Consider the following 22,759-nt stretch of genomic DNA (forward strand, 5'->3'; position numbering starts at 1 on the left):
TAGTGCTGCTCCGTATCTGCAGGATGTCTACATGTGCAACTGTTTGCTAGCATGTTGCATAAAATGCCAAATCAACTTTATAAGGCGATAATATGTCAGACATGTGAACCATGGTGAATATGGTAAAAAATGTGCAACAAGTGAAACATCCTCAGATAACTTACATTATGACAATTCTCTTTTGCACTACAAGTTTTACTGAAATGTATGTTCAACTATGCAAATGAGGCATTATCTAATGCTAATTGAAGAGAAATCTACAAACACAAATAGATAGTGAAGGAAAATAAACACATACATGTGTATTTTGGATGCTTTCCCACTAGTAAAAAAAAAAGACAAGCAAAACAGCCCAAAATCAAAAAATGTTGTGCATGAAAAAATGATGTTTTTGTTTGCAGCATCTCACCTTTAGTGTGAAGCAGCTGTTTGTCCCCACAATGGGACTTACAGTAAGTATCCACAAACACAAGCTGTCCTCCTCACACCCCTTGAGGTTTTAATACTTGATGAAAAAAATAATGTGTAATGCAGCTCAGATCTTACATTCACTTTTTATATTATTTGTTCATACGTTTCGAAATGTAGCCTTTTTAGCGAATTAACATGATGATGGCTCTCAGTGGATTGTATGGTGGAGGATGGCTCCAAATTCAGAAAATCTGGCCATTGTATGCTAAGTCCAAATGTCAGAGCTCAAAGAGAACAATAAATGTGTCCCAGTACATGACAACAATGTGTGTGTAAGCACACACTGAGTTAGTCTTTTCTTTTATCTGTCTTTTATCTGTCGGGCAACAAAGTGACAGAACTTCTCCTGTGACCATCTTTTGCGTCCTCAAGAAAAGAATCAATATTTTTCAAATTGCATCGCCATCTTCCATCTGAAAAATTATTTTCTGATACAATATATTGTATAAAGTGCTGTGGGCACCGTCAACATCACGGCACCTATTTGTCCCTGGCTTGGCGAGACAATCGCGCCTCCGGGGGACACGGACACAGTCCGGGTTCGTAAATCTCTCGAATCTGTCAGTTTGAATTGCCGCCTTGTTTGTTTTGGGACCTTGGGCGCTAACATCTGGTTACCACGGGGAAAAGATTTTAGATCTGATTTTTATGAAGATAAAAATGCAACAAACACTCACCAAAGTCTTGAGTGTCTCTTTTCAGATCTTCCAAAAACACCAGCTTCTTCCTCACCACACAGCCGTAGCTGTAACCTGGAGGCACACACACACACACACACACACACACACACACACACACACACACACACACACACACACACACACACGGTTGGATCGAAGATTTACTTTTTAGATGTCATGTCTTTCAACACATGTACCGCTGTCTCTCACCGTTCTCCAGCCCGTCCATAACCTGCAGTCGGATGACGTCGCCTTTGTGAAAATTGAGCATCGAGCGATCGTCGGTCACAAAGTTTCGCTCTGCAATCACATAATCTGAGTCCTGCAAGGAAGAAACACAATAAACTAACAAGTGGATACTGTCACACTGTTACTGGAGTAAGATAAATAGTCTGTGTTTTGTGTTGCAGACGGCAGTACGTGGGGTCGGGTCCTATACGGGACCAGTGCACCCCACTTGTTTCATGGTGGAGAGAGAAAGACTTTGTCATCCTCGTCTTTTACTTTTACCACACAACACTCGCTCATCTTTCATTCCTGCATAGACACAAGCCCTACTGACTCACTGACTCACTGACTGCCACACCTCATAACGTTTTGACATTTTAGTTGTTTGTGTTAGCTTCAAATAAATGAATGGTTATCCTTGTGTCACCTCCTATTTATGTTATTATTATTATTATTATTATTATTATTATTATTATTAGGTTCTGAGCCGGTCATGACGAGTCATTAAGGTAAAATCATGACTTCAACAGCGCCACAGACGACTAAAGTTCTTTGCCGATCATTTGTTAGCTGAAACTGTTTTCAGGTTAATGGTTTTTAGCAGAGCTGGAACCCCAAAAATACAAGAAATTAAATGTATTTCATTAACAAATGTTTTTGACAGTGTGTGTGTGAGTGTGTGTGTGTGCTGTACCTTTTTGATCTCATTGATGAAGGTGTCTATGAGATGTTTGACTTGCGGCGCCTTGGCTGAGAACAGGATCAGTTTCTCGTTGGTCAGATTGAACTCCAGCATGTTTTCAGACGGGATGGTTACAAACAGGATGTCTGCGTAGCTGAAGAAAACACAGCGCAAAAGCTCCCAACTGTTAGGTGAAACAAAGCTACAGAAATGGTAGAAAGGAATACAGTTATCAAGTATGAATAACAATCTAAATGTACTTCATTTCAATGACAATCCATTGTTTCCCTTTTATGCTGATTATCGGTTTGCAAAATTATAGAAGCTGCTTTTTTGTCCATATTTTGATGTGATGAATGATCCTATCTTTTGACTGGTTAGGATAAAGTGATTTTATGTTCATGTTTTGATCCACAGATTTGAACAAAAACTGCTCTTTGACTGATACATTGGCTGATATTATCTTAACTCATATATAGAGCTATCAGTGTCATATGCTGGCTCTCTAATTTGGAAAATCCAGTATTGGCTAATAAATATTCTTCTGAATAGTAAGAAATAAACAGAGAAAAGTCAAGACAATTTTATATATTTGTCTGTGGTTCACAACCACGACCAAGATAAAAGTAATGGCAATTAGAATGTGCAAACAAAGACATAAAAAACTGCACATACGTGTACGGTCGTAGGACTCTGAAGTAGTCTGGAGCTGCAGCGCTGCTTTTTACAGTCTTCAATAGCTTTATACCGCCGTGGGACACCGACAACACCTGCACACCTGTTCCTACGCTACCCTGCACACAAACACACACACAAGTTCAATAAAAATTAACATATCACACTCAGTAATTATCATCCTCTCAAGATTTACCGCCCTCACCGATGCAGGGAACAGACGGGAGAAGTATATTTCCCAGGTTTCCCTGGCAGCCGTCACAATAGTTTTCTTCACGTGCTCCTCCACCGGATCCATATTCTGTTCAACCCCGTGTTTCGCTGTCATTCACACAAACAGACACATGAACTCTTGAGTGTCACCGAGACGTGTTTGGATTAGAGCATACGGTCTGAGGAAATATGTGCGGGAAGAACAGACAGACTACCGAAAAGAGCCTTCATTTTCTGCCTTTCATCCCGAGTGATGCGAACACACGCCTCTGACAGAGTGTCGTTCACGATCTGCAGGAGACCACAGAGGAGCGGGGATGTGATGTTAGACATAAATTAGTTTGATCTGTCTGTGATTTTTCTGTTGTCAGGTAAAAATATTTTTTTATTGGCGAGGTGAAGAAAAAAAACAATTAACAGGAGCATTTGATTAAATGGAGATTTAAACACATGCGTTTATCTGCTGATGCTACATCCATTCATCCTGCATTAATTAAACTATCTCTTAAGTTACCTGTTTGAAAATGAGGTCTAGCACCAGAGGATTATTGAAGCTGTCTCTGGGATAAAAAACCTGCAAAAGCAAGAAAAGTACTCAGAGCAGAATATAATGCAAACATTATGACAGGGGATCACCTTGTTTGCGTTTGTGTTTTTCTCTAAGTACTCACCTCCTTCCTGAGGTACAATCTCCAGGGAACATTGGTGTAGGTGTAGTGCTCCTCATTGGTTCTCTGATGAAGCTGTGTCTGGATGGTCTGGGTCTCCACAGGAAGCTCTCGAGAAACTGCACCAAATATGTCCCGTTATGCTTCAGTTTCACTTCATTCAATGTCCTTACTCCAAATAATCTGCTGCTGTCTTGCTCGAGGACAGTTTGAGTATTTCATCGTTCTCATATTGATATAATCTTGTTTAAAGAAATTCAAAGAGGCCCTGTGGTGTACTGAACAGAAGATAAAACACAAATCAAAGAAAAGACTGCAAGCAGATTTAAACTATTGAGGCTAATTTTACAACTTTTTTACAACAAGAAAAAGCAGCATGGGCCGCACTGAATGCAATGCATGGTGGGAGTCACACAACCTCACTCACATTGCATTTAAATAAAATGTACAACTGTAATGGTGGCAGAGAGAGACATGATGCGCAAAAATAGGTATTCAAATTGTTTTTTTAAAAGGAATATTCAAGCAAAGTCTTTGGCCAATTTTGCGCCACCAGATAATTTACCTCTGCAAAGTGATGCATTATAATATGTGGATGAGTGCAAACCTTGAGTGGATGTGAGTACCTGGAGGATGTGTGGGGAGAGGACGAAGAGGAGCTTTTGTCTTCGTGCTCTTGGTGGGTTTAAATCCCGCCTCCTTCATTGCAGACGCAGATGGTGGGGGGGCAGCAGGGCGTTTGGGCTGGGCAAACACAAAAACGTTTCCCCGCATGACTCATCTCAAGCGTTTATCTCTTTGCTTGCTGACTGTTTAATCTTGCATTTTTGTTTGTGTGTGTGTTTGTGTGTGTATGTGTGTACCTGTGGAGCAGGAGGGTTGTCCATCTGCGGTCTGAGGATCTGTAAAGCTTCATCACGAGCGGTTTGCTTCTTCTTAAACTTCCCCTCTGGTCTCCTAAAAACATCCACACAGTGTCGACGTCACTCATCACAGTTTGCAGAGTTTTTCAGGCACAAATGTAGTGCACTGTTAAATATGTGCGCTTATTGCGTGTGAATACATTCACTCTGGTGCTGTGTGCTTAGGCCGGGATCTGTTGGTGGTTTGTTGTGGCCTGGGCTTTACAGTATGTGACTGGAAATAGCATCAACTGCTGTCCTGTATTTACAAGCTAAAATGTGTGTGTTTGTGTGTGTGTTTATGAGACCTCACCTCTTCTCATGTGGCAGCAGGTGTCCCGGTGGCGGTGGGGAGTTGTACCTTCTGATGATGTCTTTCAAAAAGAATACAAACTATGTGAGAATTACGCAGATTACTCTTTATATTTTCTTTTCATGGTTTCAAATCTAAATACCAACCAAGGTGTCTGTTAGAAATAAATAAATGCATCGACTATGATTCAGTTGTGCTGTATGAGCCCGCAGCAGCAACGTTTTTAAGAGCTTAAATTCAGATGCCTTGTATATCTTGGCTGGGGACGACGTAATCTGAAGTCCGAGCCGAGTACTTCACCACCTCTCCAGCAGGGGGCAGAGGAGCCATCGCCACTGGGGCTAAAACACACACACACACACACACACACACACACACACACACACACAATGAATGAACACTACAGCTGATAGGGATAGATGTTCTCTTGTCTAAAGCTCTCTTAAAGATGAATTTTAGTTAAAGGGGCTGAAGGGACTTTCTCTCTCTCTCTCACCAAACTTTCTGACTGGTGTGTCCTTGTTTATGGGGACGCCGGGAGCCTTCCTCCGAGGGACGCTGTCCTTACCTGACTGAACCTGCAGAAAGCCACACAGAGAGGTTGCATCAAGGCTTTGCAGACATAAACGTGTACATAAATGTGTAATCTGCAATTCGACATGGTTGTTTGTATTTTGTCAACATCCTTTGTGAATAGGGTTGTTGTGGTGATTTAAATGTTCCTGTGAAGTTCATGCTGCTCTGATCTGCACCCTAATGTTCAGAATTATAATCATTCAAATGGTTGAACTCAAAATAAAATGTCACCGTATTAAAAAATCTGGATCGTGAATCACAAAAATATGAAGTACAAATATTGAATCATTGCCTTCAGCTGTAAGAGGGACACCTGCATTGACTCATCAGTCCGGTTTTACTTCCCACTGATGCTTAATGAAGTTGTTCTGTCTGGTTATGTGTATTTTTCTTTCCTCAGGTCTCTCTGGCAAAATAGATCTTGATCTCAATGATTAAATAAAGGTTATACGCGTGCTTGCTTCTCCCTTTCCTCCAGCTTTTGCTCATCATCCTGATCACACAGTTCCCGAATCTCATTGCAAACAAACCACTCACTCTTTTCAGAAGAGGAAACGGCAACTTCTTTTAGTTTGTGGATGCAATCTTTTCTGAGGAAGCGTTCGTTGCTTGTCGTTGTTTGACTTTACAACCATGACTATATCATCTTTCATGAATTTAAAAAGTGCTGATTATATAACGTAATATGTCACTTTGGCCTGTTACCTCACGTGTCTCAGAGTTACTGACCCGTGCAGCAGCGTCCGCTTGAGCTGGCTCAGTTTTGTAAGTTTTGGTGGAGCTGGGCTGAGGCCGAGCTGCGGGCTGAGTCTGGGGCTCCGCGGGAGGCTGAGCTTGAAGCTGCCATGGAGTTGGTTCTGGTCGGGCAGGGGAAGGATAGGGATGCCTGGACGGGATGTCTGCTGCAGCGTAGGGAGAGGGAGTGAAGTTGGCGTAGGGGCTGGGTGGGATGTTGGCGTAGGGACTCGGGGGCATGACAGGGTAGGGGCTGGCGGGAGCGTACGGGCTGGGAGGGTGGTGGAGCAGGGGGCTCATGGGAGGGCTCATCATCGGGGAGGAGGGGGGGCTCGTCACCGGGCTGCTGATAATGGCCATGGCCTGCATGGTCATCTGCTGGGCCTGAGGAACAAGAACGATGACGCGTTAACTCCGAAGAAAGAGCGCTGGGACAAAGAAACAGACGCGGATCCAGACGGAGGGTTTACCATGATGACGGCCTGCTGGTTCACGATCGCCTGCTGCTGCCGGGCCAAAACAGCCTGCTGGGCATCTGGAGGAGAGAGGAGGAGGAACACAGTAAACAGGAAGGGGGGGATGACAATTTAGTTTGATGAGGTGTTTTTTTCTTTTTTTTTCTCATATTTCTCTCGACACTTGGTACGAACCAGGTGTTACAGGTACCACGGGAACAAGAGGAGGCGACATCACGCCTCCCACGGGAAGGACTCTCACAGCTGTGGACACACAAAACACACGCAGCAAATTTCAGATTTGACGTCTGTTTGCTTTATTGAGATATTGAGTTTCTTCCAGTGTGTGACAGTGTGAGACTATGACTCTGTTCAAACAACCCCATATTTACTTCACAGTGCACTTCATCTACTGTTTGCTACTTTATTTGCGTGCCTGAATTGAGTGTAAAATGTACACTGTGTAGGGAAAAGCCCTCAAAAATGCATACAATGCAACAAAGAAAGTAGTCATCTCAAGTCAAGTTAATGTTTCTTTTGAATGGTTTTTAGGTTGGAAGCCTGAAATAAGATCTGTGGTTAACACAAATAATGAAAGTGGTATTAATTTGTGAAGATCATCTTGCTAACGAAATCGTGTCAGTATCATAAACTTGTGTTTGTCACAGAGCGTAATTTCTGCAATAATCAAAAAGTCAAAATCCGACCCAGGAAACCAGTGGGATGTTAACTTCCAGGGTTGGCCTGTAAAAATACATCAACCCTGCAGCGCTCTTTTAAACAGGAGAAAGAGTGCAGAACAAGTGAAGAAGGGAGAGATTTTGGACAGAGCCTGTGTTGCTGACTGACCCCCAGGTGGAGGTGGGGGGCCGGTTGACGGCCCTTGCTGTTGCCAACCTCCTCCGACTCCCCCGGCCCCCTTCATCCTGCTGGACAGTCCTGCAGCTGATTCCACTTCCTGTGAGGACAGACAGACAGACTTTAGAACGGAACATCCGTGTACACCATGAATGCATAAAAAAACATAAATCTAGTAAAAGAAATATCAAAAATGAGAATCAAATACTCTGATCAATCTGATATATCAGTATATTTTCTTCCTATCCACTTGCACTTTATGGTTTCTTCTTTTTGTTTCGAGAGGGTTATTTATTCTAATTATTATCTACCCAAAAAACGTCCTCATTGTCACTTGTCACTTTGGTTTGGTTCATTTTTCACGAAGTTAAGTTAAGTTTGAATTTTTTTACAGCGACTCTGGTTTCCACTGAAATCCAACCTTCTGTTGTCTGTAAATGAGTAATCTCCAAACCTTTCAGAGCTGCCTTTTAAGCCAACAGGTGAAGTGCTTGACACTAAAAGATGGATTTGCTATCATAAGCTGCATGTGTTAGTGTGGATATCAACAGTGCTAGAAAAACATACGACAGAGACGTAACTACTTGTGTAATCAGAGCACTTCTTGACCGTCGAATCAGAGGATTCCCCCTCTGATGTGAGCTGCTTCGTCCATCAGAAATCAGCCGCTGTCCCATAAATCCACAGCAGTGTGTGTGTTCGTGGGCCATGTCTCATTAAATAGTAAGCCCTTCATTTGCCAGAGTGTCAGTTCCTCGTAAGCAGATCCCCGCGTTGCCTGGGTGGGAAACCGCCGTGGCGATCTAGTCGCTGTGACAGTTACGGTAACTGGGTAACGTAATAGGTGGCTGGGCGGGAGAGGTCTGTAGAACACATCTGATACATGCTAATTCCTGTCAGCCACATCCGATAGCACGGCTAACATTCGCCACGTCCCGGCTGAAGACTGATAGATCCAACATGGCCAGCACTCACGGCACCATTACCTGGACTAAACACGTACGATTGAACTGTGACTCCAACTGTAGCTTTAATAACGGGGGTGAAGTATGACACTTGTGGTGGGTAGTGCATCATAGAGGAGCTGACACAGGTGTTGGCTGTATTAATGTGCTAAATATACACAATGAGGAACCCTCTGCATTAAAGAGAAGTCATACAGTTTACAATGCTTGTGGTGGCCTGTTCCTTGCTTCTTGTTTTATTCTGTGCCACATTACGGGACTCCTTTTCCTGACTCACATGTTAAAATGTTTCAAATAATGACTCTCGAGACGCTGATTCTGTTTCCATTTCTTGTCGATTTATTTTCTATTGAATCGATCAAACAAAATCATAATCTAACTTCAGTTCTTATCGTAAATTAACATTCTAACGTGAGGTCAAAGACTGTCCCGATGTCCCGTTCCACATAAGAAAACAAAAAAAACCTGATATTCGGTCCCGCCACTTCCTCTTATACCAACCGATACTTATCAGACCAATACAAACAATATACGCAAAAAAGACATTATTTCAAATGTGAACACAAGATCCATTTACATGGCAAAGGAACGTCTTTCAATCATACAAATTAATTATATAACATGATTTGTAATCAAACAAAATATATGGCTCCAACAATGCTTGTGTTGCAACCAGCGTTTGGGCCGTACTACAAAATAAAAAAACATGTGACCAGAGACACTTTCACTGCACTGTGCCTGGAAATAGACATTAACACTCTGGATTACAGATAAAGCACAAGACAAATTTCGTATTTTATCAAATCTGTGAGTGAGAAAAAAACTGACTTCCAGACTCAGATCAGTCGAAACCACTGCATCTGTACGGGTCATATGTTGAGAGACAAACCGTGTCATGTAATTGCTATTTGATGTATAAATGACAAGAAGCACCTCCCAGTCCTTTTACTTATGCTATTATGGTATTATTAGTATTTTTGTTTGTATGCTTTTTGCTATTTCTTTTGAATCTATATTTTATCTATTTTCTCATATTCTTTCACGCTACCTCTGTTATGCCAAAACAGTATGTATGTAACCAGGCAATGTCCTTAAAAATGTAAGGCTTTGTGCATTTAAATGAGAATACTCATGATGTCATAGACTCCAAGTAAATAAAATACTTCAGAGCTCGACATGACCTGTACCGTAACCATCAGTGAATGGAGGACAGAGGACGTGTGTCAGTGTGACTTATGTAACTTACTGCAGTAGCCTCAGACAGCACCGGGTCAAACAGGCTGTCCAGATAACGATCCATCCCTCTCTGAGGCTCAAAGTCTGTGAGGACGAGAGGCGAGCACTTTAACGTCTACTGTCATCAAAATCACTGTGTTAGTGCTCATGTGTTTATGTTTCAATGTGTACCTTGTCCATCAGAGCCAGGTAAGACTGAAGTTATGAAATCATCCTTCATGTCAAACCCACCGCCCAACAGGCTTCTATACAACAATAACAAACAATAATTACAACCTTCTCCTCTCCTTTACTTAGATAGAATTAATAAATATTCTCTTCAAAATGTAAATAACGTATCGCAAATACAAGCACTTGAGCCCTTTGTTTGATGAATAATTAAATATCTTAAATTATTAATACATTATTAATAATAAACATTTGACTTTAAACCTTAAACTAGTTTATACTAGTTTACTACTTTATATACAGTTAGGTAGTCAACTACCGTCAAAAGTGTCTCGAGATTATAGGAAAGAAAATCTCTAAATAAAAAATTTAATAAATTTTTTAAATCTTTTTTTTTTTAATCTTTAAAAAAAAAAAATCTTTTACCTCTTAGAGCGTCAAACAGTTATTCAAATAAAACCAACTCAGAAGTTTAGATAGGAAATTTCTCCTTAAATAAGTTTAAATGTATTTCTAATGTAAAATCTTCATCAAAAGTGTAAGTAGTAACTACAAATGTCAGATAAATGCAGTATTTATAAAATACCATAAAATGGACAAACTACAAAGTATAAACATTTTACTTGAAAGCAAAGCACAACTATGTATTGAGTATTTGCGTGTCTCACATGCTGGCATTGGGCCGCACTCTGGTTGGCTCCTGTGCAGAGATGATGAAGTAGCTGCTGTGTTTGGGGAAGTCAGCAGGAAGCTCCAGGTCCGACATCAAGTCCAGAACGTAGTCTGAGCCCTCCAGCTCCACCCACTGAGCCGGCTCCTTCAGCAGCACCGACCAGCCTCGACGACCATCCACCACACCCCTACTCACACACACACACACACACACACACACACACACACCAAAATAATCTCTCAAACATAATGCTAAAGTTCCATCTCAACATATCCTTAAGTTTCCTTTCTTCAACATTTCCATGTAATTAAATCTATACATTTAGTCAGTGCCTATATTTTACAGTAAGACAATACCTGTGTTGTAAGATGTCTTTGGCCATTTCTTCTCCTGTTGTCCAGGAGTGTAGAGGACACAGGAAGGACACACCTGGAGGAGAAAAGACAACGCTTTAGAAAGACAAACACTTTACAGCAGTGACTCAACAAAATGTACCACTTTTGAATGATGTTTTTGTTAGCTTATAATTCATTAAAGGGATAGTTTGGATGTTTTGAAGTGATGTCATATGGGGTACTTATCCATAGCAAGAGCATTACCTCAGTTGATGGTAGTCGGATCTGCCCCAGTTTGGAGAAACAGACAGGAACAAAGAAAGGTACTGCTGTGGACGAGGGCAGCAGCAGCAAAACGTAGTTTACACACACAGAAAAAAAGTCAATATCCATTAAAGTATACACGGAATTTGGATTATCTTTACTGCTTTACCTTCCTGTCAGACAGCTCTTGCTGACGGGGAACTAAAGCTGTTATATCCATTACATGCTTTTCTGCAAACCAGATTCAAGTGCCAAAAACAGTATTTTTCCCTTGCAGAACACGGAGGTTGACGGTCCACTGCTGCCTTGATCGGTTAGTGTGTTTGTGATATTGTGTCACTTTGAATGAATCTAAACGAACACTTAAAATCACCAAAGTCACAAAATGACACAAACAAACAAAGGCAAATCAAGGCAGCGGTATACCGCCAACTCCTGTGTTCGGAGAGGTACAATTGTTGTTTTTATCAAAGGAGTCTTAGATAACAGCTTCAGTTCCCTGTAGGAAATGGCTGCCTGACAACAAGGTGAAGCTGTGAGAATATAATATTCTAAATATAGCGTATTAAACGGATATTGATTGTCTTTTTTTAGGTGGCTAAAATAGGTTTTGCTGCTGCCCCGTCCACAGCAGTACATTTCTTCTGTGTCTCGTACTCCCGTCTGTTTCTCCAACCCGGGAGCGCGACGACCGCAATCTACAGTAGGGAGAACTATTCCTTTAAGAGACGTTCATCAGGTTATGAAATAGTTCCTCTACTGTATCGCTCAAACAAAGTAGCACTCTCCCATTTCTGCCTATGAAGATTTACAGACACCAGCATCAACAAACAGACACAAACAAAGCCAGAGCACCGGAGTGACTATCAGGTGTTTTCTAATCCTCAGTAGGCTTGCCAAAAGGCCAGAGGACAGATTAGCTGGATGAGAGGAGGAAATGAGAGACAAACAACTCTTCGGTGCTGGATAGTGCACTCAATGACCGAGCTCATGTAAAAAAAAAAACAGAAAGGTAAGGTTGTCAAAATCAATAGGTTCAAAATTCACAATGCACATTACTTTGACATTAACACATTGTTTATATTGTTATCTGCATAGTTAAGCGTTGTGCAGTGTTGCCGCCTGTGATTTAAAGACATAACACACATTTATTCAAGGAAAAAACACAAAAAGTATATTCAAATATAACAGTTTTCTCTCTGTTGTAGGAGAGCAGAACGCTACACACAAGCACTGGGTTTCAGAATTATCTACACATTTACAGCCCTGTTTAATTGCATTTTGTCCATTTTATTTAACCTTTTTTTTTTTTTTACTAAGAATGCAGATGGTGTTCCAGTGCCTTTCTCAAGGGCACTTCACTGCAAATGTTGCGTAAAGAGTACTTTTTTTTTTGCAACTAGATCTGAAGATTAAATCAGTTCAAATCCCCACTTGGCTACACGGGTAGTGAGTGTGTTCTCACCATCGAAACAGTGGATGTGCAGAACGGTGTGAGCTCTCTTGCGATTGGCGGTCCACTCTAGTAGACAGGGTGGGTGCGTCCGGACGTACTCCGGCCCGACGTTCAGCCGCTGCAGAGCTTGAAGCAGACGGTGCTGACACACACAGTCGTAGCCCTCCGGCCCGTAGTCAGATACAAACCTGCAACAACAACGACGAGGAGCACAAAGAGAGGTGAAAACTGGCAAACGGGTACTGAAATCATGGACGAAGATCACAGGCATGCACAGAAAAGCAGGTAAAATATATACTGTATAGTGATTGCGTTGCCATCTCCATTTACAGCAAACATATTTCACTGTTTGACGGTGTTTCCTACTTCAGCAAGTACTTGGCCAGCTTTTGAGAGGGCAGGAAGGCAGAGAGACAGGAGGACAGGAGGAGCCAACCACGCTCTGAATTCAAAATGTTAGGATTCCTCCACACCTGATGTAGACAGAAGAGAGATAATGTGCAACAATTGTGAAAGAATCTCTCTCATTTTGGGCCTTCATTTCTAAACCACAGGCTGGGAGAACGAGATGGGCCTCACCTGATTGGCTACCTGAGCCATGATCTCATCTCGGAGGCTGGGATTGGCAAGTCCTCTCTGGATGATGTAGTTCCCAAACAGATTCTCCTGAGCCCCATTCAAGTTGGGGTCCCCCATAAATCGTAGTATCTAACAAAAGCAATAAAAGCCTTTAAGACACACACTGTAACCTCACAAGTCAAGTTAAACATATAAAGGTTACAAAACTTTCACAGAGGCCTTTGCTGCATAAAATATACTGTCACAATGTACTGTCACATGGAGGCTCTCCAAAATTATACTACTAAGTTTCTAACAGATTTAAACGGATAAAATATGGTGATAAAATACAGTTAATATGGTAAAGAAATATTTCTGCACACCTGGTTTTATTACAACTTTGTTACATGTTGGTATATAGATATTCTATCCCAAATAAGTAATCATTTTTTTTGTTTAGTTTAAGTTACAGGACATGTTTATTTGTCTGTGTTTGATTTCCTGACGTAACGCTGACTTAAAAGGTCTTAGATACTGGAGTTTCCCAGTAGCATGTGAATGCAACATGTACCAGAATGAAAACGTTCAGAGCTCCTTGTTTTAGCTCCTCATCCATTCGAATCAGTGAACTCTCCAGCGGCGCTGTCAGCATCCCAAACATTGGCTCCTACAAAACACACACACACACACACACACACACACACACACACATGAAACACACACAGTGCTTACAACAAACATAGTTACATGGCTAGAGCTCTGCAGCAACACTGTCCTGGGTCGAATCAAGTTCAACAAGGTCAATTTATGTTTCATTCACGTGTAGATGTTCTTTGTGTGTGTTTTCTGCATTTGTGTGAGTGTGTGTTTACCCTAAATATGGCCCGAACGTAGTGTGTCATGAGGTAGTTGTTGATATCCAGGGGCAGGGTCAGCTGTGGGTCAACCTGAACCTTTGGAGCCTGGACCACTGCCAAGCAGTCAGAATGCAGCTCATCACCACCTGCACACACACGCACACACACACACACACACACACACACACACACACACACACACACACACACACACACACACACACACACACACACACAAAAAAAGTAAAGTAAGGTGGAATAAATCTCTAGAATAATTCCCAACACCACCCAATTGTGGATAAGTGTATGTATACTGGGGGTTTGAAACTAGTGTGTGTGTGTGTGTGTGTGTGTGTGTGTGTGTGTGTGTGTGTGTGTGTGTGTGTGTGTGTGTGTGTGTGTGTGTGCGCACCTGAGGCCGCCTGTATCAGAACTGCCAGCTCAGCAGGGATAAGCAGCGTTGTCACATTCACCACCTCTCTGTTGACGCGATCCTACACACATTGCAAACACACTCATTCAACATTTATATTACACACTGATGTCTTCATCTCTTTCTCAAAGTGTGTGTGTGTGTGTGTGTGTGCTCCTTCTCAGACACTTTCACCTCATTTCACCCCCTCACTCACCTCCTCTGCCTTCCTTGCAGGCTCCAGCACTGTCTGACAGAAAGACAACAGCATCACACTTCACACATTTGGTCATTAAAAAAAAAAAATAATAATTACAAACAAAAATACTGCAAATGACACAGTGTGCATACCCTCATGTAACGCTGGCGGTTGACGACGAGCAGCACGGCGGAGCGGAGCCTGATGAGGTACTTCCTCCTCAGAGCAAACTTTTTTCTGTTCAGGAAAAGCGTTAACAGACAGATAAAGACATCTTCTACTATAACGTCAATCACTTAATGGCCCTTATAGAGTTAATTATAGTTTATGTGCACGATGCGTAATTTCCCTGAGTTCATCAAAGCGTGATCAGCGATCTCTGAAGTATCATTACAGACTCAGAATGTCTGGCTTTGCGTTTATTGCAATTTTAGTGTCCTCATTAAGCGAGTGAGTGCATTTTTTATCCATTCAAATAAATTGTCAGACTGGCAGTGAGAGAGAAATCTATCATCAGGCCTGAATCCCTTAACCCTGTCTGCTTAGATGAAGCAGAAAAAGAAGCAGGTTGTCTGCGATAAGCTTATTTGGCGCTCTGAAACCAAACACTAAAGTCTAAATTGCCAAGCTGAAGACTGAAACCCAAGACTCAAGCTCGACAGGGCGCTGCCTATTAAAGACAGCTTAAGCTTTAAAGGGTCAACAGCCAGGAAGAGACTGATGATGCGAGTGGCTTTCAACCTGAGCTCTGGAACCAAGGATGTTTAAAACAAAAATGATCTTCTATTTTCAGGGTTTCTTTTTCTCTATTTTCGACATTTAATGGGAAAAACAGAATCATTCCCAGTTTGTTAGTGTGCAATGATGATCAAATAAAACAACCTGATAATAAAAATGGTTCTTTAGTGGAGCCTGTATGTATGCTGTGAGGGGGCCAATCCCTTTATTTTTTGTCACGAGCCATTAAATGTAAGTTGACGTTGACGTCAGGTGACCATTACCTGGCCAGGTAGCCTCTGCAGCGAGTTTCGAGCAGGATCAAACGCCGCCGCATCTTGGCAAAATTCCTTTGGACAAAACATGCTCGGGTGTATCTCTGCAGCGTCATGGCGGCGATGTTGAGCAGGCGGTCGCGCTTCCCCTCCAACAGCTGATACAGCTCCTCTTTCAGGAAAATCTAACACACACACAAATCACAGTGTGACAGTATTTATTTATTATGTATGATTCATTTGACCTTATTCTGCACATGTGTGTGTTACGGAGAGAGCTCACCTTACTGACTCCCAGCTGATATGAGCCGTTCTTGACCGGACAGAGCTTGTGGAGCATGACGACACAGTTTTCTCCGTCTGCAGGCGGAGGATCCTTCAGGCAGAGCAGGGCTTTGTACCTGTGCGTTCACACACAATGACAATCCAATATGAATTCTGGAGTAAATGTTAACGAGAATCAGTGAAATCCAAAAGCTGCAACATAACGGACTGTGAAGGTAAAACGTATTATTGACTGAGAATCTACCTACGTAGTAGAGTTTTGGTTGGTAAATGTTCATTTTGATATTATTTTCCTATGTTTTCACGTCTAAGTGACTAATAGGGACAATTTTTGGGGGAAATGGTCCAGTATTGAAGGAAAACGCAACTTCATCGGTGTCAATGCACGTCCAGAAAAAGTGCTTGTTTTTGTCAATGACAGGAAGAGGAGGGTCAACTTCCAGGAAGAGACTGATGGATAGTCGCTTTCAACCTGAGCTCCGGAACCGAGGATGATTTAAAAATTAATCTACTATTATTTTTAGATTTTCAATCTCATGGATGCATACTTAGCAGATTTCGACCATTTGGACGCAACGCAAGATTTAAGAACGAGACTTCTTTCAAGGAAACACACAACAGATTTGATCAAGTGAAAGGTAAAGAAAGACTTTGAATCCCTCTGTCGGGTTCTTTCCATAATGTTGCCAGACACTTTTAGTAGACGTACATTGACGATAAGGAACGATGATTACATTGCAACCCATCTAATGGCTGCCGTCTGCAGCGTTCTCGCTCAAATGCACCAATATAAAAAGCTCTTTACTCCACATTAGTCATTTAGACACAACACATGGGAAAATAGGGAAGTCACCATTTAGGTATTTTTATTCAGCAGTCTTGGTGTGAGACTAATTGACTGTGAATGCTGGACTCTCAAACTGCAGCCAGATGTCTGAGGTGAGATCAATTGCTTTCCAACTGCAAGTGCCAGACGGCTATTTCAGCGAGAAGAAATTGGTGCGTGAATTTCACCCACACCAGAAAAAGTAAAATAATAAGAAGAATTCAAGCAATTGTGTCAAAGTCGTGAGTGGTAAGAGGAGCAGAAACATGTCTTTTTGGGAAAGGAAGCCTGACAAGAGGCTGAGATAGTCTAGTGTAGAAGAAATGATCCTTTATTAATCCCCTTGGGGAAATTATTCTCTGCATTTAACCAATCCGTAGTAATTGAGGAGCAGTGTGCTGCCTTGAGGCGCCCGGGGAGCAACTGGGGCTTCAGTGTCTTGCTCAAGGACACTTCACCACGCGAACTGGGGATGGAACCGGCTACCTTGTGGTTACAAGACGACCACGCTCCCCATGAGCTACAGCATGTATGTAAGCTGACATGGTTCAGTTAGAGGTCACATTTCTCCTCAATGTAAAGATTTGGTAAGTACCCAACCTTGTTAGGAAGCGGTTAAAGTGCATTCTGATTGGATAACCCTCCTTCCTGATCAGGATGGTCTCCATGATGCCAGAGTAATGCAGCTGAGTGTTGACCAGCTCCATGTCAAACACTCCTGGCTCCTGCGCACACAAGTAAACATACACACATAAATACACATGAGCTGTAGGTTCCAGATCAATCAAAATGCAAAACACTGCAAACCTGCACACATCATCCAACTTGCAAATATACCTTATGATGGTTTGGCTTGATGCATCGCACAAAATAAGGGTTACACCTGTCACAGATAGATGAGAACGAACGGATGGATGAATAAATGTATGATTTGATAAAGGCTTCATACATTAGTTCAGCGTTTTCCTACTTTTCCAACTGAGAGGAAAAGCACATAAGTAAGAAATCGGTGGAGCATGGCATGGTTTTACAGTTCAGCGGCATATTAGCAGATCCCCTGAGGCCTCAGGTTTTTTTGATCTATAAGAGACATGACTGAGCTCAAATCAGGCAAATAAAATGCATCTTCCCGAGAGACAGTAGATGGCTTCTACAAACACTGACACACATAAGATGCCAGAACTGATCTCTAACCACTTTAGTCTATTGCTGCACCAAGACACAACAAATCTTTCAGTACTCATTGTCTATTTCGGCACAAGGCCTTACCACAGTATGTGTCATTCTCTCTTCCCCTACTTCCCACATCATACACACTCTCTACGTCCTGCAGTACCTCGCGGTGTCGGACAGGTGCAATGAGTGGCGCCGGCAGCCGTAATCCTGCACGCGCTGTGCGCTGCATTCTGTTGTTATTGCCGTGCTGTTTTTATGATGAGGCTGCTAACTGAGAGAATCCGTTGCTTTGTGCACGCTTCCCGAGGCCGAGGCCCCGGCAGTGACATTTTGTTTTGTCAGGCTGAACGGCAACAAACGTGAATTGAAGCGGAAATTTTGGAAAGGATTACATTCATCTTTCTGTAATAACTTGTGTATTATAAATTACATAATATATATATATATATATATATATACACATCAATTATTTCATGCTTAAATATTTTTGGAACATTAGCCAAAGAGCTAAAAAAGATACAAATAAAAATGTAAAATACAATCAAATGGATTCAGACTATTCTATTCTCTCCGTTTAGTATTTGTCGCTGTCCATTGACAGGGGGTGCTGAATTAAAGTTGCTTTCAAAACACGGTAACCCCAGAGCCTAAAGGCGCTTCTGGCTATATAGTATATAGTAGTTTATTATTTAGCTGTCTGGTGTTGTATTCCAGATAGGCTGGTCTTTGAAATACTTTGTATTGGTAACAAATAAAACATGAATTAATGTCTCTTTCTCTCTTGTAGTTTGAGGGAACCCCGACGTTAAAGGCAGCCTAAAGGCAGGCGGTTCTTGTGCGTACTATGAAATAGAATCCTGCCGACGCCACTGCAATGTCACGTGAGCATAATTTACATATCTGCCGTCTTTGGCGCAAAGCTTAAAGTTAATGTGTAAATGTATGAGTGCACCAGATACAAATGTAGACACTCGAATGGCAATGGAAGGCAATTATAGCACAATGCACTTTTCCCTCCACTGATGTTATGAAGGTGTTTCAGAGGTTTCCTCATTGTCCGAAAAATTAAATGTTTTCCTCAAACCTTTCCATCTTCTCCAGCAGCTCCTGCAGGCTGCTCTGGAACTTTGCGCTGACCGTGTTGGCCTGATGACGGCGAGCCGCGCTGCTGCGCCGCACGTTAGACGCAGACTCCGAATGCTTTAAAAAGAAGCTGGATACCATCTGTGTACACACACACACACACACACACACACACACACACATTACGTCCTGAGCACCATGTCATATAATAGGTGGGTGGAATTTGTAATAAATAAAGAAAGAAAGAAATTGTCCTTCATTAATCCCCTTAGGGAAATTATTCTCTGCATTTAACCCATCCTAAGTAATCAAGGAGCAGTGTGCTGCCGTGAGGCGCCCGGGGAGCAACTGGGGGTTCAGTGTCTTACTCAAGGACACTTTGACAGCCGCCCCCTAATAAGTATGTGTATTTAATGTGACATGAGTTTCGAACATTTAGCACAATAATTACTAAATTGGTTGTTGGATATTTCTGAACAGAAGAAAAAAAAGAATTGTGCTGCACCCCCACAACACAAGATGATGAGCAACAACCATGATATTTAAAATCATGACTTGTGGAATAAAGAATGGGGAATACTGTAAATGTTGGGTCAATAAGAGAGAGTAAGTCATAAGAAAAAAAGTGTGTTTGAATATCTCACTCTGTTCTTGCTCTGGATGAAGAGGTCTAAAACATCCTGGCGGACCATGTCGAAGTTCTTATCCAAGAATTTGTGCACCTGCACCACAAATCAATAGGAAAACGTGAGAAACAAATTCAAATCAGGAACTTGCGATGTCCAATTCAACAACAGACAAACTACCATTTAGCGGCCCCTGTGCACACTAAGCCGAGGTGGAGGATAAAAAGCAACAAGACTCTTTTGACTTTGTTAAATCCAAACTTAATCTTTAAAGAACCAAAGTCACACAATAACACTTAATAGATCAGCAACAAATACAGTATATAGACAATTGTTTCAGTGTCCCATTGGAAAGGGATGTCTGACGGCAAGGTAAAGCTGGGAAAACATTCTAGATATAGCGTACACTAAACTGATATGGATTTTTTGAAGTGGGCCTTTTTTTAGGAGACTAACATGTTTCTACAGCAACACAGTGCTTTGCTCTGGTGCTGCTCCTCCAGTCTGTTTCTTCAACTGGGGGTTGAAATGTTCATATTTCTTGCACTGTGTTTATTTTCTAATGTTATGCACCACGACAAATTCATTGTATGTGAAACATACCTGGCAAAATACGGTACTTCATACCACCAAAAATCCTACAAATCCATTTGAGACAGTAGAGTAAATGTATATCCTACGTGGTTCTCGTGCCGTGTTGATGTTTGTTTTTCCTATTCTTTAGTAAAACAACTTAAGTTAAATAGAAACTGAGAAGAAAGACATATAGATAAATAAAGAAAGACGTGTGTGTACCTGGTACGTGACTTTCCCCGCAAAGTGTTTCAGGGTGAACTCCGGCAGTGGCATCTTTGGCCTGGCATACAGCGGGTTGTCTCCATGGTGATAGTGGCACTTCTGAAGGAAGGTGTGGTCTGTTGCCTAGCGATGATTGTAGATGGTTAATGGTTGACGAGCCACGGACACTAAATCTCTACAACACAAACACATGGCGCCTGTGTGTGTTCAGCGGGTCGCCTCAGTCAGTCACTCGTGGAACGGCGTGTTCATATTTCATGTGAATATGTCACAGAGACGTTTCATAATAAGCTTATCCCAAGAGGCAGTTTCTTACATTACGAGCCTCGGGAGGAACGATATCGGCAGGTAGGCAATTAGATGAGCACGTGGGATCGTTTTGGCTACAATAGACTCAGACTCCTGGTAATGAGAAATTCAATAAGTGCGATGTTTTCTTTTTAACTCAAAGCGGAGGTGTGAAATGCTTTGAATCATGTTGTACTTTGTGTTGTACATTTTGTACTTTCTTGATTCTTGTTGTTCTGAGTTTGTACTCATGGTTGAATGCACTTATCGTAAGTCGCTTCGGATAAAAGCGTCAGCTAAATGAAATGTAATGTAATGTTATTGTGTCAGCTCTGTTTCACAATACAAGTTGCCGTTTTTAGTAGAAATGATTTCCATTCGCTTTGGAAAGGAAGAGTGTGGATGTACCTGAGGGAAACCGCACTGGTCGTCCAGTATGCGCAGTATCCCATGAGGCTTAGCGGCGATGAGGTCGAGACAGGCCTGGTTGAGGCTGAAGGGCTGCTGCTGCCACTGGATCTGCTCCCGCATGTACTCCTCCTACACACACACACACACACACACACACACACACACACACACACACACACACACACACACACACAAATGCACAAGAGTTCATCGGGTTGGTGAGTATGAAACTCTCCGAACTTTTTTCCCTTTTCACTTCAGCTGAAGTATTGCCGTGTCCACTATAGTTTGTGCGATTTAATGACCTTGTGGGTTAATGAAAGCTTTTCTGAAATGAGTCACCGTACAAACAAGGCTGTTTATACAATCATATTTTCACTCTTCATTAACCGTTTTTCTTGCCGTTTTACAACAACAAAAGCAAAGTCAGGTTCAGCTCTTCAGGTGTACACTTATCAACCCAGTAAGCATTATTTTGGTGTTTTGCTGGCTAAAAGATCTCGACATTTTGGTTAAAACAATGCTAAATTTGAGTGAGAAGTTTTTAACTGTTGTTTCAACAGCATCATAATCAGCAATTTTACACAGGAAACTCATAGGATTTACACTCCCTAGTTATACATTGTTTTTCTTTTCGTTCTTTGTTTCATTCTGTTTCTTTTTTGTTGTTTATTCTATATTTCCCCCCCTTGTTCTATATGTGTGCAACTAAAATGATGAAGTTGTCCAGTATAAAGTCTCTATTTGAGCATGTGACGAGATGAGACGATGGCTACACCACTGAAAGCTACTTTTAAAAAAAATGATTGAATGCAAGGATGCATCACTACTTTTAAATATCTTTCCTTGGAGAAAACGTGAATATATGGCCCAGAAATCCGCTTTCTGCAGTATAAATCTATCCTGGGAAATCCGCTTTCTCTCTCCCTTACCTCTTGCATTATTGTACACACAGAGTTTAAGAAATCAGGTTTCTGTGGAAGGCGGACTGTAACCCAATTACTAAACTGCACGTGAACATACTGGGTGACTATATTGCAATGTGCAGCTAGGGTCTGTCTCATGATTATACCGAGCTGTCTTATATGCTTTTCTTTCATACTTTTCAACCACATTGAGACTGGTTTTAAACTAGATGTCTTTTGACGCGCAAATATGCAAATCCATTCTCATTGGGAGAATATATGAATGGAAATATGAACTTGTAGTTTCCCTGACCTGCTCCTCCTGGAAGACGACCCTGTTAAAGAAGAACTGCAAAGTTTCATTGGCGTAGTTGATGCACAGCTGCTCAAAACTGTTCACCTGTAGCTCCTGGAAGGGAAAATAGAGAAGACAATGGAGGAGCGGGGGAGTTGAGTTAAAACGGGTCAGTTCAGACGCAGCAGCGCTGTAACATTACAGAGCGAGATTGTTCTTCAGCTTGACCTCAAATCCATAGATGTCCAATATGGAGATGGAGAGGGCTTCGTTGCGAGGGTAGACCCGTCCGTTGATGCGCTCCGTCAGCCAACCAAAAAGCAGCGAGTAGAGGATCTTGGCAACGGCATCTCTATGAAAAACACACAATAAGGTTTCTATGGAAACAGAAAACCCGGTTCCTATGGAAACAGAGGACATCTGAAAAATCTCTCCCCCAGCCCTGACGTCCTTTGTCCTGCCATGCCTCCACCGAAGATTGGAAGAGAATATCAA

At 41.9% G+C, this 22,759-nt stretch overlaps 1 protein-coding gene across 1 annotated transcript in view; it reads right to left on the reverse strand.

Annotated features, from left to right (window-relative positions):
- myo15ab (myosin XVAb) overlaps positions 1–22,759 on the reverse strand; it is a gene marked incomplete at both ends in the record, with an annotated part of 44,388 nt that overhangs the window by 7,485 nt on the left and 14,144 nt on the right. The window contains 39 exons of the mRNA XM_079219055.1: positions 1,149–1,223; positions 1,362–1,473; positions 2,074–2,215; positions 2,737–2,855; positions 2,942–3,057; positions 3,165–3,240; positions 3,464–3,523; positions 3,621–3,736; positions 4,244–4,361; positions 4,481–4,574; positions 4,833–4,893; positions 5,078–5,173; positions 5,329–5,400; positions 6,134–6,527; positions 6,614–6,678; positions 6,794–6,862; positions 7,448–7,556; positions 9,668–9,741; positions 9,829–9,902; positions 10,494–10,685; positions 10,855–10,927; positions 12,563–12,741; positions 12,920–13,026; positions 13,133–13,261; positions 13,683–13,778; positions 13,984–14,114; positions 14,381–14,462; positions 14,598–14,630; positions 14,732–14,816; positions 15,581–15,756; positions 15,855–15,972; positions 17,283–17,407; positions 17,520–17,565; positions 18,943–19,082; positions 19,586–19,663; positions 20,363–20,488; positions 21,062–21,193; positions 22,283–22,378; positions 22,493–22,616. Coding sequence (XP_079075181.1) covers positions 1,149–1,223; positions 1,362–1,473; positions 2,074–2,215; positions 2,737–2,855; positions 2,942–3,057; positions 3,165–3,240; positions 3,464–3,523; positions 3,621–3,736; positions 4,244–4,361; positions 4,481–4,574; positions 4,833–4,893; positions 5,078–5,173; positions 5,329–5,400; positions 6,134–6,527; positions 6,614–6,678; positions 6,794–6,862; positions 7,448–7,556; positions 9,668–9,741; positions 9,829–9,902; positions 10,494–10,685; positions 10,855–10,927; positions 12,563–12,741; positions 12,920–13,026; positions 13,133–13,261; positions 13,683–13,778; positions 13,984–14,114; positions 14,381–14,462; positions 14,598–14,630; positions 14,732–14,816; positions 15,581–15,756; positions 15,855–15,972; positions 17,283–17,407; positions 17,520–17,565; positions 18,943–19,082; positions 19,586–19,663; positions 20,363–20,488; positions 21,062–21,193; positions 22,283–22,378; positions 22,493–22,616 — 4,310 coding nt within the window. The remainder of the gene's footprint in view (positions 1–1,148; positions 1,224–1,361; positions 1,474–2,073; positions 2,216–2,736; positions 2,856–2,941; positions 3,058–3,164; positions 3,241–3,463; positions 3,524–3,620; positions 3,737–4,243; positions 4,362–4,480; positions 4,575–4,832; positions 4,894–5,077; positions 5,174–5,328; positions 5,401–6,133; positions 6,528–6,613; positions 6,679–6,793; positions 6,863–7,447; positions 7,557–9,667; positions 9,742–9,828; positions 9,903–10,493; positions 10,686–10,854; positions 10,928–12,562; positions 12,742–12,919; positions 13,027–13,132; positions 13,262–13,682; positions 13,779–13,983; positions 14,115–14,380; positions 14,463–14,597; positions 14,631–14,731; positions 14,817–15,580; positions 15,757–15,854; positions 15,973–17,282; positions 17,408–17,519; positions 17,566–18,942; positions 19,083–19,585; positions 19,664–20,362; positions 20,489–21,061; positions 21,194–22,282; positions 22,379–22,492; positions 22,617–22,759) is intronic.

Source organism: Taurulus bubalis (assembly GCF_910589615.1).
Source record: "Taurulus bubalis genome assembly, chromosome: 6".
Classification (NCBI taxonomy): Eukaryota; Metazoa; Chordata; class Actinopteri; order Perciformes; family Cottidae; genus Taurulus; species Taurulus bubalis.